Source organism: Eschrichtius robustus, chromosome 8, assembly GCF_028021215.1.
Source record: "Eschrichtius robustus isolate mEscRob2 chromosome 8, mEscRob2.pri, whole genome shotgun sequence".
Taxonomy (NCBI): Eukaryota; Metazoa; Chordata; class Mammalia; order Artiodactyla; family Eschrichtiidae; genus Eschrichtius; species Eschrichtius robustus.
In genome coordinates, this window is record NC_090831.1 from 103,593,502 (window position 1) to 103,612,443 (window position 18,942).

An 18,942-nucleotide genomic window follows, 5' to 3' on the forward strand; every position below is an offset into this window, starting at 1 on the left:
AATATATTGATCAGGTTTAGAGTGTCCGTGAAGCTTTAAGAATTTCAGCAACAAATACCTATCTTTAAGGGATCCTTCTCTGCTACCTGGAATCATTCTAAATATAAAGCCACGAAAAGGATTTTTATTTTTTAAACTTAAAATATTTAATTACAATAATTCAGTCAGACTAAGTAGTTTATCTGCAGATACACAGAAATACTACTTCTATTCCATTACTTTAGCTCATTAAAACTACAATATAATTAGAGACTAAGAAGTTGCACACTTACATAAACAGTTGATTTGAAGTCCTCAGATGCTTTCAAAAATAAGCAAAGTTTACCATCTCTGCTTGTAGATGAAGATGCTGACAAAATAACAAATCCGGCCACTGCAATGGTGTCCTATATAGAAAAAAATAATTTTAAAATCATCAAAATACCATAATTCTGAATGCCATAGAGATTCTTATTTTTATTACTATGTAAAAACAGGAATCATTTCTATAAAATCAAAAGCTGGTTAGCCTAAACTTGTTTAATGCTTTCTGAATATAAGATTGAGACTACCACCTCCTACAAAAGGGTATCAGCAATGTAGCCATAGATAAGTACAGCACTCCTCTTAATGGACCAGGAAAACACTACCTAAATCACTTAGAAATTTTTATTTATCTAGTAGGGCTTCAAAAATCAATGTTTATCTCAATTTATGTGAATAAGTGTGCATGAATAAACACAACGAAGAGACAGTGATGAGCCAACAGTATTAAGAATGGAAATTAAATGAAACTAAATCTCTGAGAGATTACATTGAGGAAGACATGTCATTAGTGCAAGAACTCCATATTGTTATAAAACTAACATGAGCATAAAGATCCAGGGTACGAGACATAAATAAGACATTTCCATTTATACACTAATAAGAACAAAGATATTCTCTTTCCACGTAGGTTTATAAGAAGAAGAAGAAGCCAATCTCCATTTATTCCTGCCTCTCTCATTCTTTAGTTAAATCTCCCTTTTCCTATTTTCCAAATACTGGAACATCCACACTTAGTGAGTCCTGTCTTGCTGTATTTTATGTATATATCTATATCTATCTATCTATCTATCTATCTATCTATCTATCTATCTATCTATCTATCTATCTATCTATATATATATACACATACACACACAAACACACACACATATTATTATCTTACTCCTCTAATTTTAACACCAAAACCTTAAGATAAACAGAAATTCCTGGGCTTTACTTTAGTCAGCTTCCTTCAATAATCTTAATTTCTACCAAATGGAAGTCTTCTGCATTACTGATTTTTATTTTGCACATATAAGAGTGTGGTGTCAACCCCCAGGATTCTCTATTTAGATCCATTAATTAGGCTGTAAGCACCTTGAAGACAAGGGTCATGTCTTATTCTGCTTTGTATTTACAGGGCTTGGCACAAAGTAGGCCCTCCATAAACTACCTGTGAATCGAAGGAAGGATCATAAATTGCCTTTCTAAAATCTCTGGCCCTATCCAGATATTTTAGCTCTGTAAATTTCTGCATTTTATTTTCTTCAGGTGAGACTGCAAACATAATTGTGTCTGTGCTGTTAATGCTAAATAAACACAATTCTTCACAGTTAAGTGGGAGAAAATTTTCCTACCCACTGAAGATTTTTCTGGTGGTACCATGGTTTAGGCAGTTTTAAAGGGGAATAAAATAAAGAGCAAGAGTGCTTCTGGAATAAATTACTTTTATAACTGAAAAATATGCAGTTTTTCCAATTTACCTTTGAACAGTATATTCTGATTTAAATGAAAACTTAAGATTTTAGTCAAAGATGTAAAGTTGTTTAATCAAACTAACACAGGAAAATAAATAGAAGTAGGGAAATCATTGGTCTGTCAGTTCTAAATTCTCTTCAAAATACAAAAAATAACCTATCTCATGTTATTTTCTATTTTACTTTAAAATGTCTTAAACATAAGTATACGGAAAGACATACACTAAATGCAAGTGTTAGGGGAAGAAATGCATATTTTTCAATTTTTCTGTATAAACCAAACTTTTAAAGAATAAAAGTATTTCTTTTATGATGGAGAAAACATTTTTAAATAAAGAGAATAAATCATTAAAAGCAAGACATCAGTATTCATAATAAAAAATTTTCAAAAGTCTATTCTAACATTAGCAACACAACTCAGTAAAAAGTTACAACTTTTCCTCTAGCATACAATCGACAAAACGGAAATAAGAACCAAAAATACTTTTTAAGAACCTAAATGCCTGTCGACAGACGAATGGATAAAGAAGATGTGGTACATATATACAATGGAATATTACTCAGCCATAAAAAGGAAACTGGGTCATTTGTAGAGGCGTGGATGGATCTAGAGACTGTCCTACAGAGTGAAGTAAGTCAGAAAGAGAAAAACAAATATCGTATATTAACGCATATATGTGGAACCTAGAAAAATGGTACAGATGAACCAGTTTCCAGGGCAGAAATAGAGACACAGATGTAGAGAACAAACGTATGGACACCAAGGGGGGAAAGTGGCGGCAGAGGGTGGTGGTAGTGTGCTGAATTGGGAGATTGGGATTGACATATATACACTAATATGTATAAAATAGATAACTAATAAGAACCTGATGTATAAAAAAATCAGTAAAACTAAAAAATTCAAAAAAAATAAAATAAAATATAGTTATTTAAAAAAATTTTAAGCTACACAATAAAGCTATAAAAAAAGAAAAATAAATGTTCAATTTATTATATTTAGGTTTTATTTTTTAAATTTAATTTAATGTAATTTTACTTTTAATTTTTATTGGAGTATGGTTGATTTACAATGTTGTGTTAGTTTCAGGTGTACAGCAAAGTGAATCAGTTATACATATACATATATCCACTCTTTTTTAGATTCTTTCCCCATATATGCCATTACAGAGTATTGAGTAGAGTTCCCTGTGCTATACAGTAGGTGCTTATTAGTTATCTATTTTATATATAGTAGTGGGTATATATCCATCCCAAACTCCCAATTTATCCCTCCCCAATTTATATTTATAAACATGAATTTATATTTAATTTACACATATAAATTGCATTGAAGGCCCTCAGTGATCTCATCCCAACTTACTTTGCCTGCTTTATCTCCCTATACTTCCATTCAATACAAAATAAATCAGATTCTCTTATATACCCAATGTTTTTCCTCATACATTTTTTGCATTTTCTGAGTACCTATCTTTTAAAATCTGGGCTGTAAATGCTTCTTCCCTGTGAGGTTTAGCTTAACTTGTACCCCAAAGAAGGAAGAAGGAAAAATAATTCTTCCTTCCTCTGAACTCTCCTATGCCACATTTCAATATTTTTCATGTTGTGTGTTATAAACTTTCTTAATGTTTTTACTGCCCTTAAAACTCTGTAAGATCCTTGGGACTAAGAATGTCTTATCCATCTGAATATCCCACACAAGTGACTAGTGGAGGCTTCTGTTCATAATCAGTGGTCAACAAATATCTGTTGAATAAATTAATCAACACTGGTAGAAACTGAAATACAGATCTAAAAATAAATGGCTTAGGATTCATGTCCCATGAATTTATTAATCATAATGACTTTCAAATTAATTCAAATACACAGAGGATAAGAAACATAAATATATAATAGGCTGTTTTAGTTCGTATAAACACTCATTAGATTGAGGTGAAAATGAGATTTAATACGCATTGTTCTAAGTTTCTGAGAAGAGCATAGCATACTGAAGCCATTCAAACAAGAATGGGAATTACACAGTTCAGTGGTGAGACTACAGTGTTCTGGTATGTCAGAGTAGATGCCTATCTCAGTCTGCTGAAAACAGTATTAGAAAAGCAGCTTGAGAAGCATAACCCTGCTACTAAAAATGATAAGGTTTTAATTGCTATCTTTGCATCAAGGTTATAAAAGTGAAAACACATTTGAAATGAAATCTTTGAAATAACTCAGCATACTCAGATATCAGCAAAGCGGTCATTTCCCTTTTGTCACAGTGCCTTAGATAGATTGAGCCCTCCTCATTAAACAATTTTCAGGGTAGCCAACAGGACTACTTCTACCGCAAAAGAGTCGCAGAGAAAATGAATGAAATCAGTACGGGTCTTTTTAACTTAAGTGTTCTTTAAAAATGAACAATTAAAAGCAAAAAAAAAAATCAGACAACTTACTTGCATATAAACAACCATGGTTTTTACATGCTAATATCTCCTAACGAGGAACACAATCAGTGGTGAAATAGGAAGCAAACCAACAGGTAACAAAAATGTAAATCACAAAACCAGTGTATTAATTTGCTAATTTTTAATGGATAATATGCTAAAAATTCTCAAGTCATCACTGAGCAGGAAAAGGGCAAAGAAAATATGAAACAGTTGACAATCCAAAAAGAAACACTTATCTGACTTTAACAGGCATTAATTTTTACTATACTGACCTTGCAAATATTGTTAGGTTATCACATCTTAAAACACTGTTAAAGAGTGAAAGGGTACAGGGAAAAACCAGGGACCTGATGTCATTGATAGTGCAGTGATTGACAGAAAATGTTTCTTTAACATAAAAAATGTATTTCATGGGTATTAGCACTTATTGGATCATGTAACACCAAGGACATAATTGGAAGTAATATATGTAATATTAGCATAAAAACCAAAATCTTTAAATGGTCTACAAATCGTTTTATGAGCTGATGCCCACCCAGCTCACCAGCCGCATTTCGTGTGACTCACTCTGGAACTCTGCCTTACCATAATTCCTTAGCATTCCAGGATCCTCACTCAGGGCCTCTGTATATGCTGTTTTCTCTTACTTATCTACTCTCCCAGTACCCCTATGTTCATTCTTTCTGCTATTTTTCTCATTCTGCTACTCAGTCTTCTTAGTACCTATCATATCTGGATAAAATAATTAATTACATAATAGTTGTTTAATTCCACTCTTCTCCATAGAAAACTATTCCACGAAGGCAAGGTCCATAACTGTCTTATTCAGTTAAAGTGTCTCTGACATGGAGCATAGAAGACAAAAAACATTCAACAAGTGTTTAGACAACTCAGTGAATACCTAAATATATGAATATACACACACAAACACACACCACACACACATTACATAAAATATACCTTCATTAAATTTTAACACAAACTATACAACTACTACAAAACTTACTTCATAGAATCTTAGCATTTTAGAATTGTGAAGGACCTTAGAGATCGTGTAATCAAACACCTTCATCTTTCAGATAAGAAAATAAGGGCCAGAGAGAATAAATGAGCAGTTTACGGTCACACACAGCTAATTAGTTGTAGACTAAGACAAGAACCCAGATCTCCTGACTTCCATGGTAGGTACTACTCTACCTCCTCTTTCAGAACTAAATCTTACAGGAATGGGAAAAAACGTATTAACAAATGTCTGTAACTTTGACAGTTTTGTGATAAGACCTTTTTTTAAACTTTTAAAATACTTTGGAAAAGTCTTTCCTATTTTATATCTACATATTAATGTTCAAACTTTCTTGAAATGAAAGTTAAAACTGAAAAAAATGCCTCAGATGGAGGGAATTTCAATTAGACCATTTGTATTCCCACAAAATGTACCATTAATCTAGCAAAGCAAAGATGTTTTAGGATTGCTGTATTCAAATACAGAATTAATCTTAAGGAAACAAGTGACAAAGAAGAATGGTGTAAGAATCAAGCTATAAAAATTCATTCTTTTTTTTTTACCCTGTGTATGTCCACATTTATTTTATTTTTTAATTAAAAAAATTTTTTTAACATCATTATTATAGTATAACTGCTTTAGGATGTTGGGTTAGTTTTTGCTTTATAACAAAGTGAATCAGTTATACATATACATATATCCCCATATGTCCTCCCTCTTGTGTCTCCCTCCCTCCCACCCTCCCTATCCCACCACTCTAGGTGGTAACAAAGCACCGAGCTGATCTCCCTGTGCTATGCGGCTGCTTCCCACTAGCTATCTATTTTACGTTTGGTAGTGTATATACGTCAATGACACTCTCTCACTTTGTCCCAGCTTACCCTTCCCCCCTCCACGTATCCTCAAGTCCATTCTCTAGCAGGTCTGCATCTTTATTCCCGTCTGGCCCCTAGGTTCTTCTGACCTTTTTTTTTTTTTTTCTCTTTCTTTCTTTTTCTTTTTTTTATTTACTTAAAAAAATTTTTTTAAATTAATTTATTTTTTTTAAATTTAGATTCCATATATATGTGTTAGCATACGGTATTTGTTTTTCTCTTTCTGACTTACTTCACTCTGTATGACAGTCTCTAGGTACATCCACCTCTCTACAATAAAAATTCATTCTTTTATGCAAAAAGTTTTACCTTTGATTTGCAACAATCTTTAACCTTTTACTATAAACTCTAAAATAAAGAGCCTAATTAGACCTCCCAAATGATCAACATTCGTGATTTTAAACGCAGAAAGAATTTAAACTAAATTGTGACCTCAGTCTTCTCACCATTATATTTTAAAAGGAGAAACCTTGACTTACCATTACCAACATCCTATTATCTGACAAGTACTAATTAGTTGTATAGTTCTATTCTATTCTAATGAATACCTATTTAAAATATATTTCAAAAAGCAGAAGGCACCTTTCATATCAGTTAGGAAAAATATTAATATCTAATATATCATACATGTTTTATAGATACACGTACATGTTTTGCTAATTCATTATATTATAAACCTTTTATATTATTTCTCAGGTAAGAATTTAATAAATACAAGAATGTTAAGGAAGGATAAAGATAAAAACGTATTTAAAATATAAGCAAACAGATCCCTAATATTCAATACCATGTATTTATTTTTAAAACACTTCTCTAAGATGTCTAAGATACGTTGTAAAATAAAGCAATTTACAAAACATGGATAGTATGATGTCATTTGGTAGAAAATGTACATATATATTTATATGTATATAAAGATACATACATACATACATAAGTATACATATATACACACATATATAAAAGCTGGAAGGATACCAAAACAAAAAAAGACATAGCAGTGGTTTTACCTAATAATGGGAGTAGGTAATGAGAGTGGGTTCAGAGTGAGTGGGGCAGCTTTTATTTTTCTGGTTATGCCCTTCCATGCTGCTTGAAGGCTTTTAAAACCATGGCCACACAAGAAGAACAAAATCTTCTAGGGCAAATATTTGCAAGACCTAATTCAAGCCCACAATATCTCCTTGAGGCAGGAAAAAAATACAGTCGTGGAGACAGAGTAGTTTCTGTACTTACTACAAGGTTAGCTTTAGAATAACAGTACTACTGACCATCAGGACAGAGGGTTACTAATGGCTCAAATGATAAACGTATATGGAAGCACTTTGCAATCTGTAAAGTTCCATACAAATGTAATATGATATTCTCAATAAAAGATTAGTAATATAATATATAAAAGACTAGTACCATATTTTAGTAAAAGATTCCGAAAACCTGATTAAGCATTAGAAGCTAGCTTTAATAAATGTTTGAAAAATAAACAAATGTGTTTTGTTGCCTAAGTTTAAGCAAAATCTAACAGCCTCTTAAGTATGGCCTTTGCTATTGAACTATGTAAAATAAAGGACAGAAAAAGAAACAGAAAAGTAAGTTCTTCAATCTCCTTACATCACTAAAAATTAGAATTTGCGATCTCTTTATATCATTTCACTTCAAAACATCCAAACATGCCAGCCAGAAGAGCTCTTTAATTATGAACCCCTCCAAAAAGAAACACACATATTCATACGCACACACACATACACAGTCAGAGACACCCAGGACTAATGAGGAGGAAGGAAGTATAAGATAAACAGAGATCTATGCACTAAGGTAAAAAAAAAAAAAAAATTAATATATGCATAATAAATGTAATACACACAAACCTCTCTAATAGCAACTCTACCTAGAACATTTCCTCCAAAGATTCTTTTGTATTGTCTTTGTAAAATGTTTCAAAAAATTCTTTAAGAAGATTAAAGCATTACATTCATATTAGCACTTGACTTTCATGAACACACAACTTTTCTAAAAATAATACAAGAAGATTTTTGTAAGATACCAACTTCTAATATCAGATCATTATTATTTCTGTATAATGTGGGCAAAGAGCTAATTGCTCTTGGAGTTCAATATTAACTCAACTATATACTGAGATAGAATCATGAAATTGGGCCTTTAAAAAGCAGTTCTTGATGATCATATGTTCATGGATCTCTTTGAGAATGAGGTAATAGTTACAGATGGCCTCCTCAGAGGGGAAAAAAAAATACATAAATACATTTACATACACTTTTAGTTGATTGAAGAACCTTTTTTGGCTATCTATACACTGTTGGGGATTCACTGGAGACCCGAGCACCCTAGGGTCTCATCTTCATCTATAAACTATAGGCCCTTTCATAAAAATGAAGCAGGCTTTAGTTTTATTGCCAGTTGACTCTTAAAACAGGATGCTAAAGCCTCTTCCTGATCATGCATTAAAATCAACTTTTCTTCCCTGAAGGAAACTGAAGCAGAGAGTGTAATGTCGTACTTATTAAAAAATATATCAGGAGCGAAGAAAAGAAAGGCAACTTTAATGATCTTAGCAAATTGAAAGGAAGTAGGCTATTATTTCCTGGCCCAGGTCCTTGAAATCTCTAAAACTGTTAAAAGTGTACTTCTTTACAGAAAGGAAAGAGTTCATCTGAAGTAAGAACATGAAACTACATTTCATGTATATTTCAAATATTCTATAACCCATGAAAACTAAATATTACTAATTCATTGTACTATCGCAAAACTTGCCTATGCATACCTAACAGCCTGAAGAATGAGAAAGCTGTTAATACACTGATTTGGGGTTTTTTTTGTTTGTTTGTTTTGAAGGATGGGCAGCCAGAGAAAATACCTGTTATAACTTAGCATCCACATGCAAATTAGTCATTAAACTGATTTTTTTTCATTTTCCCCTATCTCATCCAAGTATTGTAATAGAAAAATTGTTTTCTAGTTCAAGGGAAAAATACGTAAGTTATTTTTCTAAATAAGTGAATCTTTCCCTGTTAAACACCTGCTTAGTATTCTCACTTTCATTCCTCTCTCTCCCTCCCTCACTCTCATCATTTCTGAAGAATATCTTCCTTAAAAAATGGCATGATTTGGGGACTTATTAAACACTGAATTCTTAATAATTCAGAACTGTCATCATAAATATTAATTATTTTAACAAAGCTGAAATAAAGTCATGCCTTTAAGGGCAAGAAGAATAATAATAAGGAACAATAACAGGCCTTTACTGGAGCCACCCACAAAAGTGCCTCATCAAAATAGCTATAGAGAGATACTGGATCCTACCCTACCTAAACGGCCTCAAGCAGGTATGATTTTGTGTGTGTGTGTACACATGCTTTATATACTTTATTTCCTAGTCCCCTTTCTTTATAAGACTGTCAGATAGTACTTTTTTAGTATACTTGCCTCTAGAACTTCACAGTGCCATACCAACCATATTAAAACTATATCTCATTCAAAGTTTTTAAAATTGCATCAAAAATTAATCTAGTTATCATTCTGAGAGAAACAGTGTAATGAACTGTCCTAGGAATTTTTGGACATGAATTGCATGGCAACTATTTGATTTCTTCAAATTGTAAAGTAAGATTTTAAGATATACCACTGATTTAATAACAGCTTTTCACTGAGAAAAAAAATCACTACACTAATTCTTTCCTTTGTTCAAATCATAAATTAAGAAAAAATTAACTGATTTACCACCTCCTTAGAGAAACTTAGCAAAAAACTCCTAGGAGAGAACACAGGCAAAACATTCTCTAACATAAATCATACAGTTTTCTTAGGTCAGTTCTCCAAACTACACACACACACACACACACACACACACACATATACAACTAACCAATTCTATGTCAATTCAACAATCGCTTTAGTTTTGGTCTTTATACATACACAATAGCTTCTGAATTACTGTTAAGGTCTCCTCACTGAGCTCCCTACCTAAAGTCTCCTCCTGGTAGAAGAAAATAAATTTAAAAATAATTTATGAGATCATCAGGGAAATGGGAACACTGACTTGATATTTGATTATATAGAGGAATTACTGTTAAATTATTTAGGCATAATGATGAAATTGTGTTTATTCAAATAGATAGTAAGACACATAGATATACATAGATATGTATATACATGAATACATTGTATATGTATTGTATATGTATATACATGAATACATTGATGATATTTCATGGTTTATAAAAGCTGATGTTAATATTTCAGTAGTATAATTGTACTATGGTATGTATTCATTTGTATATATACATATACACATACACATATAATTTTAGGATGCTTTCTCTTTTACATACTGAAAGTTTTAGGGTTTAAATTATATAATTCCTGATATTTGCCTCAAAATAATCTGTGGCAGTAAAATGAAAAGATGAAACAGATGAAATAAGAGCCTGAATGCTGATAACTGAAGTTAGATATTTGGAATATGGACAGTCGTTATACAATTCTCACCACTTACATATATGTTAGAAATTTTTCATAATAAAAAGTTCAAAGACTAACAAATAAAATATTCCACTAAAAAACTAAGTGCCTACTCTTTGATGTTTTTCCCCAAATCCTCCAGGCAGATTCAGTTTATTGAGGCTGCTATTCCAGTTCTATTATAGTTACCACCATTAAATGATTTTCCATTAGACTACAGATAGTGGACTCCATAAGGTCAAGCACTGTGTCTTATTCATTTTGGTTTCTCCAGAGCCTAGCACAGAGTCAAGCAAAATGTCAGCCCTTAATAAATGTATACTGAACCTAAATGAAAGAAGAGACAGAGTACAGACAATCTCATCTGACTGTGTCGTTTTGCAGAAACCAGTGTTTTTTCCCATGTCATTTACTTATTAGTAACAACCATAAATCAAAAAGGATTGAAACCATATATCTAATATTCCTGCAACATCATTATAGAAGTACTGTCTAACTCTGAGCAACTTATTTGGAGACTTATCAATGACTCAACAATGTTTTATAGCTATATGCTTCAATATTGGTTAATTGCCAAAACTGGTTTTGCAAGTATCTAGAGGATCTCCAATTAACATCAAAGATGTTATGAGATTCTTACAGAAAGTTAATTTTAAATCATTTTAATACACATGCAGAAAAATCTGTAAGATTATACACCAAACAGTGGTTAATTTCTGGAGATGTGCTGTCCAATACAGTATCAACTAGCCATATGTGGTTACTTAAATTTAATTAAAATGATATTATACAAAGTTTAAAATTTAGTTCCTCAGCTGTACTAGCCATATTTTAAGTGCTCATTGGCCACATATGACTAGTGGCTACCATACTGACAGCACAGATATAGAACATTTCCATCATCGCAAACAGTTCTACTGGATGGTGCTACTGATTTTAGTGTGTTGATCTTGTAACCTGCAACATTGCTAAATTCATGTATTAGCCCTAGTAGCTTTCTTTTGGACTCTTTAAGATTTTCTATATATTAGATCATGTCACCTGCGAAGAGAGATAGTTTTACTTCTTCTTTTACAACTTAGATGTCTTTTATTTCTTTCTTATTTAGTTGCTCTGGCTAGAAGTTCCAGTACAACGTTGAATAACAGTGGTGAAAGCAAGCGTCCTTGTCCTGTTCCTAACCTTAGGAGGAATGCTTTCAGTCTTTCACCACTGAGTATGATGTTAGCTGTAGGTTTTTCATAATTGATCTTTACTATGTCGAGGTGTTCCCTTCTATTCCTAGTTTTCTGAGTGTTTTGGTTATGAAAGTGTGTAGAATTTTTCAAATGCCTTTCCTGCATCAATTAAGACGATCGTTTGTGTTTTTTTCCCTTTGCTCTATTACTGTGATGTATTACAATGATTGATTTTCCTATGTTGAACCAAACTTCATTTCTGGGATAAATCCCCCTTGGTCATGGTGTTTACTCCTTTTAATATGCTGTTGTGTTTGGTTTGGTATTATCTTGTTGGGGATTTAGCAGGCATTTATTTTTATAACAATTATAGAAAATATTATAAAAATACAGAGTTATAGCTCATTATTTTTTAGTGAGAATTATTTTTTAATTAAGTGAAGAGAAAATGTACATATCTTTAAGATATTCTACTGAATACTAAAAATTAAACTTAAGTGAGAGGAAAAATTGTCCCTTTTTATGTCAATGATAAGTTTTACTAACCTCTTACGAGTGTTCAATTTTAAAGATGTGGCTTTTTTAAGTATAGTTTTTCATATATCTACAAATATATCATGAATCACTAAAAAATGGCCTATAGGATAAATATAGCATCATCAATAATTAGTCTATTGTGAAAAAGATAAAGTAATATAAAAATACTTTACCCCTTCATAGAAAACCTTAGCACAGTCCTTTGCTAATTTTCCAAAAAATAATACACTGATGGTGTTGATCTCCGAATTTGAACTTTCTTGTTCTGTGGAGAAACACAGACACACAGAAAAACACTTTAGATATAAAAGTGCTCTAGACAAGAGAATTGATGACAACTAAATGCTAAAAACTATAGTTACTTCAAAATATAATCATGAAGAAGAGTAATTAAAATGTTTATAATTCACTTGTAGTTTACTCTTAACACCTTAAGTATCATAAAAATAACGTATAGAATGCTACTAGGCGTGAAAGCCAAAATTATAACTAGTTTCACCTAAAATATGTTTCACAAGTTTCTGTAAATACTACATTAACATCATATAATGACCACTTTCAATTTATTTTCACATGGTTATGATCAAAAGAACTGAGTAAGATACAATTATTCAATTTTTATAGTGTATAACATATCACTCCCCAAATACTTCATTTTTACCGATCTTCTGGTAATCTATAATTATTAAAACGTGAAGTTTTAACCTAGGGAAGTGTGTTCTTCTCCCCCAGCACCCACATATTGAAGAATAAAAGAGCATGTGTGTGTAAAAACCAAGCTATCTGTGATTTTGACAATGAAAATTACTTGGAAAAGAAGAAACAAACATTCTACAATAATTTCATTTGGATATTCAAGGCTTTGGTGAAGAAACTCCATAATCTTCATTCTCCAGAGGCCACCTCCTAGAACCACTGAAGCAAGTCCAAATGCTAAGATTCAATTACTATATCATCTGAGGGAGGTCTCATTAACATCAGCTTTCAAACATTCAACTACTCGAAGAAACTGCCTTCATATCGGACTTTCATGCATCTATGAAGTACATGAAAGATCTTTCCAAAATTTGCAGTGTAACTTAAAACTCTTGAATCTGCTACTTTATCACCAGCAATGAAACAACTACATCTGCCTATTGCCTTTCACTTACCCCTTTCATCCAACTCCTCAAAACAAGTATACACATAAACTGAAACACTAATGTTCCTTAAAAACAAAAATACAATGGTCTTTGATCGAGACATAACTTACTTCTTTAACATCTTAAATGACCTATCAAATGTCTATTTCTGGCCATGACAGAGTAACAGGGACGGGATTTGTTGTCTGGCCTTAAAGCAACTAGAAAACCAAGAAAAAATATATAAAACAACAGTTTTCAGACACTGGACAACAGTAGGTGCAGGTAAGTGATCTCTTTGAGAGGGAAAACAAAGCAATAGCTCCAGCTTACTTCCTGGAAAGAGTTTCCAGGCAGCAGAAAATGGATGTAAAAATCCAAAGAAAGCCCAACAGCCTCACTGAATTCAGAAGAGTTCAGATTTGAGGACAACAAGGCAGCTAGAATCTGCATGACATGGTGCTGAAAGGAAGACAGCAGCATAGATAAGAGTGCTCTGGAGATGGGTGCCTTCTGGTCTCTGGTTGAGTACTGATCTCCAAAAGCACGGGAGGAAAGGGATTAGAACCACTTGAAAGAAACAGGCAGAACAATTCTGAGACTCACAGAGGGCTGTGAACTGTTCTGGTTCCAACCAGCCAGAGTGGAATCCTCATACACAAAACACATAGTAAACTTGTCAGAAGGGCACTTCCTTAGTGATAAGGGCAAATTAGCCCCCAAATAAAGGCTGCTCTAGACCCATCCTAAAAAAGCTAATCAAACTGATTCCAAGAGAATTTATAGTATTCCAAAACAAAGACAAATAATATTTAAAGGATTACAAATAAATCCAACATTTGATAATATAAAGTTCTAAATGTCCAGGATCCGGTTAAAAAACTGCCAACCATACAGAAAGGAAAAACACATAAGGATGGTGGGGGGGGGGGAGCAGGGAATCAATAGAAAAGAACTCAGAAATGACAGCGATGATAGGATTGCCAGAGAAGACTTTGCAACAGTTATTAAAAATACATGTTCAAGGAAGTAGAAGAAAATAGGTGAGGAGAACTGGCAGATATGAAAAAACTCAAGATGAACTTCCGGAGTTGAAAAATATAATATTAGAAGCTAATAGTACACTGATTGGAGTTAACAGCAGATTAACAGAGAAGAAATGTTACTGAAAACTGGAAAATAGAGAAAAATTAATGAAAAGAAAGGCTGATTTTAAAGATCAGTAAAATAAATCTCTAGCCAGAATGATCAGAAAAAAAAGTAAGAGAGAGAGAGAGAGAAAATAGTCACAAATTATCAAATCAGTGAAATGGGACACCATTACAGATCCCACCAACATTAAAAGCATATAAAAAGTATATTATGAATGACTTTATGCCAATATATCTGACAACCAAGATGACCTGATAAATTCCCTTAGAAACATAAATTACCAATCACTACAGGAAAAGACAGATTCCTATCATATTTTTCATAAATTTAAATGCAAAAATCCTTAACAAAATAGTAGCAAATCATACCTAGGAATATATAAAAGGATAATACATCAGGCATACCACCTTATCCTGCTCTATTTGTCTACAAACCACATTTCTATCAATTATTACTTTATATAATTATTTGTTGAATTTATTTATTCCCCTACAATGTAAACTCCATGAATGCAAGAACGTTGTTTTGGTCACTGCTATACTCCCTGTACTTAGAACAGTGTCTGATATATATCTGGTTTTCAATAGTTGTAGTAATGTGGTTCAAAGTTTGTTTCCCATTCACTGCTGTAGACCATTCTTCATTCATTCAACTAATTTCAGACTTCAGATGAGATTTACTTCCGTCCCCAAGTATTCTAAGCTCTTACCAGGATTATTTAAGGGTTACTAGGAAGAAGAATTATCTCTCATGTAACTACACCTGGGTAAGAAATAACATGCTGAAAGTAGCATTTTCTTAAAATTTGCTAAGTTGTTTGGGTCACATTAGTGAAACTAGAAGTAGGGGGATGAGTTAGTTATTGTAATAGTCTAGATAGGACGTTAAAGGAATCTGAAGTAAAACAGAAGCAATGGGGGAATGGGGAGAGGATAGACTTCGGAGAAAAAAATTTAGAGAGGGAAAGAATAACCTTTCATTCCATAGATTTTTATACTAGAAATGATTTTTGTGCTTATGTGTGTATGTATACATATATAAAGTTACCCATTTCTAGATTACAAGCAAAAAGTTAAGCAGAAATGGTCTTCTTATATACCTTGTAGTCCAATCTTCAAAACAGCTCTTCTGTTTCCACCATAAGTTAAAGAAGAGATAAGTGAGAGTTTTCCCTGAAACGAGAGAAAAACAGTTACACAGAAAAGCCAAAAGAGATTATAACACCAAGATACAAGTAAAAATTAGAAAAAATTTTTTAATTTGCTTTATTCATCATTACAAAATATTGGAAAGAGTCCAAGTACTGCTACACTGGGGAATGGATAAACAGACTGTGATGGAATTCTAGCAACCAATAAAAAGTAATACTATTGATAAACTCAACAACCTGAAGAATCTCAAATGTACTGAGTGAAAGAAGCCAGAATCAAAAGGCTACCTACTGATACCTGTAACATATAATATTGTACATCAACTATATTTCAATTAAAAAAATAAAAGGCTACATACTGTATGATTCAATTTACATGGCATTCTTGAAAAGCAAGAATACTGTATACTCTCAGAAAACTGGTCAAAAGTGGTTGCCAGGGACTGAAATTAGGGTAGCAGCTGACTATAAAATTTTTTTTAGGGGGGTGATTGTCTGTTCTATACCTTGATTATGGTTGTAGTTATACGTTTTTATATATCTCTCAAAACTCACAGAACTGTATACTAAAAACAATGAATTTCACAGTAAAATGTATTTAATAAAATTCAAGAAACATAAATATGTTTCTTGAGATATCTACAGACACGTGCAGGTTAGACAAAGGAATTTAAGAATTCAAACTGACGTTTCACTTATATCTAAAAGGGTTTATTTTAGTAACACTAATAAAAGTGCTAGAATTTAAAAAATATTTCATTTAAATGGTTCTATATCAAACACAAAATAAGAGAAGAATGATAAAGTTAGATACAGCTCAGTAATAATTAGTATTAATGACTTGTCACAAAGAAAAGGAATCTAATCACAGCACTTTATTAATAAATACAAGTATGCAAGAAACATCATCCAAATCAACCAAATGCAAAATGAGTTTGCAAATACTAACAAGCATTTGATTAGGAACTTAAATTCAATGAAGTAGAGAAGACCAACTGTAATACGTAATACCCTATTTCATATGAAATATAAGGAAAATGGAAAATAAAGGAATAAAAGATAAATGTCTACATGGAGAATATTGATTAGAAGGGCAAAACTGAAGTGTGGCATTATTTCTCCTTCTTTTACTCTCAGACCCATTTTATCAGTAAGCCCCTTACCTCCTTCCCAGCATTCTTAACTTTGTCCAAAACTTAAATATACAATAACTAAAATTTAAAATTCACTAAATATGCATAAAAGAATATTGGATATAACCAAAAAAAAAGTTCAGTAAACTTAAAGACAGAACAGAAATTCCACAATCTGAAAATCCCTCTCAGCCAAAAAACAAAACAAAAACAAAATAGTACTGAAGAAAAACAAACTACCTCAGAGACCAGAAGTACAATATCAAAGAGCCCAACATACAAACATACATGTAACTGACATCCAGAAGGAGAAAAGAGTAATAATATACTAAAAAAAAAAAATCCAAGAAACATTAGCCAATAATATCCCTAATTTGATGAAAAACATAGACTTGTGGATCCAAGAAGCTCAGTTACCACCCACAAGCAAGAGAAATTCAAAGAAAAACCACACCTAGGCACTAGACAATCCAACTGCTGAAAACAAAAGACAACTATTCTGAGTTATGAAAATTCTTACCTCGATATATTTCCTGCTATAATCACAACCTGGCTGTAGGTATCTGAAATCTACTTTGTGTAATTTACTTAGCAGATCAACTTCAGGCACTCCTTTGACTTCTTTTATTAATTCAAGTGGCATATCAGATCTGCTTCACAGTGCCGTGGAAAGCAAATTCAGTTAGGGAAGTTGATAGCTTACTGCTGAAAACACAAAGCCCAGCGTTTTATCCAAAATGTAGTCAATAATTTGCTTTAAGCTTCTTTGATTTAGTTTTGCTTTTCCTTTCCTTTAAGTTAGTCATCACTGTTGGGGGAAAGGGAGGAAGGATGGATTATTCTATAATTTTATTACAGGGACCAATACACGCATCCTCCTAAGGCATTGAAACTTAACCCTTTTTTACTTAGTTTTGTATTTAAAGAACTACTTCTAAAAGCCAGTTTTAGGATCTGTGAACACTGCACTAGCAATTGCCTTTAGTTACTGTGCTTTAAAATGTACAAACTATTGGGGAAGGGAAGGGAGGTTGAAAAGTTTGGGGTTTGTTTTTTAATCCCTTTGGCAGTTGTAATATTGTGTGGGCAAATTGTGCACCAAAAGCTTATTACTCCAAAATATATCAGTTGCCTCCCCCCCTCCAGCCCCTATGCAATCGAAAGAAACGACTATTGAACTGATGTTAACTTGTGCATTTCAGATTCAATCTTTTTTCTCAAACTTCTTGCCTGGGACACGAGCTAGTGTCGATATTTAATTTTAGTGTGTGCCCACCAAGCTTCTCCAAGCCAGTTGACCGTCTAGAGGGCGGGGACCTGCATTAACTCAAGTCAGCTGCTCACAAAACGCCAAGCAAGATGCTCAACACGGCAAGCTCACGAGAAAGACAAGTACGAAGAGTTTCTCTGCAATAACTCCTCCAAATTTTGATCTAAATTAAATCAGCCTCTTCATAATACTGGTTCAGGTCCCGACTCACCTTGTACCCAAGCAACGAACTCCAAACGTACGTAGAAATTGACCAGCGCTCTAAAGAGAAACTAGGAAGCGTTCAGACTGGCGCGCCCGTGACGTCACACGCACGCTAGCAACCCAGTCCCACGCATGCGTACACGGTCGGTGGGGGGGGGTGGGGGGGGTAATCAGCCTCTTCCTCCTGGGCGCTTGGAAGGACGAGTTGCGAGACGGTTTCCAGGCCTAAAATGCCCTGGAAATTTCATGGAACACCTAGAGGGTGCGGCACCTGGGGAAGCGTGGGGCGGCTGTACTTCTCCCGCTCCCCGAATTTCCTCCGCTCCCCTCAGCCCCGCCCCCGCCTATTTTGGGCAAGCCGTGTCGGGGCGGGGGTGGGGGAGGGGGGTGCGGGGCGGGGGGAGACGGGAACGCTATGCTCCGTGTTTCCTAAATCCTGTAACCAATGAAAAGCCTCTCCAAAACCAGAGCGGGTTTAAAGGTTCCGTTTGGTAGGCTGGAAGTTCCTGTGGGCAGGGCCCTTATTTTAGCTTCCATTTCTCTCCCCCCAAAAGCAAGCGCTCAAATGCAGCTTTCACAGTGAAATAATTCCACCAATGAGTAATGCTACTTTTCAGACAGATTTGATTAACCGCTTCATTGGTTTCTAGGGCTATG

The 18,942-nt window shown here is 33.4% G+C and overlaps 1 protein-coding gene across 2 annotated transcripts in view; it reads right to left on the minus strand.

The window, feature by feature from the left end:
• POT1 (protection of telomeres 1) overlaps window positions 1–18,385 on the minus strand; it is an 81,331-nt gene extending 62,946 nt beyond the window's left edge. Inside the window, exons 1-5 of one of the 2 annotated variants that reach the window (XM_068549388.1) lie at window positions 18,293–18,367; window positions 17,332–17,619; window positions 15,628–15,700; window positions 12,429–12,520; window positions 273–386 (exon numbers count right to left, since the gene is read on the minus strand). In XM_068549388.1, the coding sequence (XP_068405489.1) occupies window positions 273–386; window positions 12,429–12,520; window positions 15,628–15,700; window positions 17,332–17,454 (402 nt within the window). In that variant the 5' untranslated portion in view covers window positions 17,455–17,619; window positions 18,293–18,367. Of the gene's footprint in view, window positions 1–272; window positions 387–12,428; window positions 12,521–15,627; window positions 15,701–17,331; window positions 17,620–18,292 lie in introns of both variants that reach the window. The other variant, XM_068549389.1, reaches the window with a different exon arrangement.
• Between the last annotated feature and the right edge of the window lie 557 nt (window positions 18,386–18,942).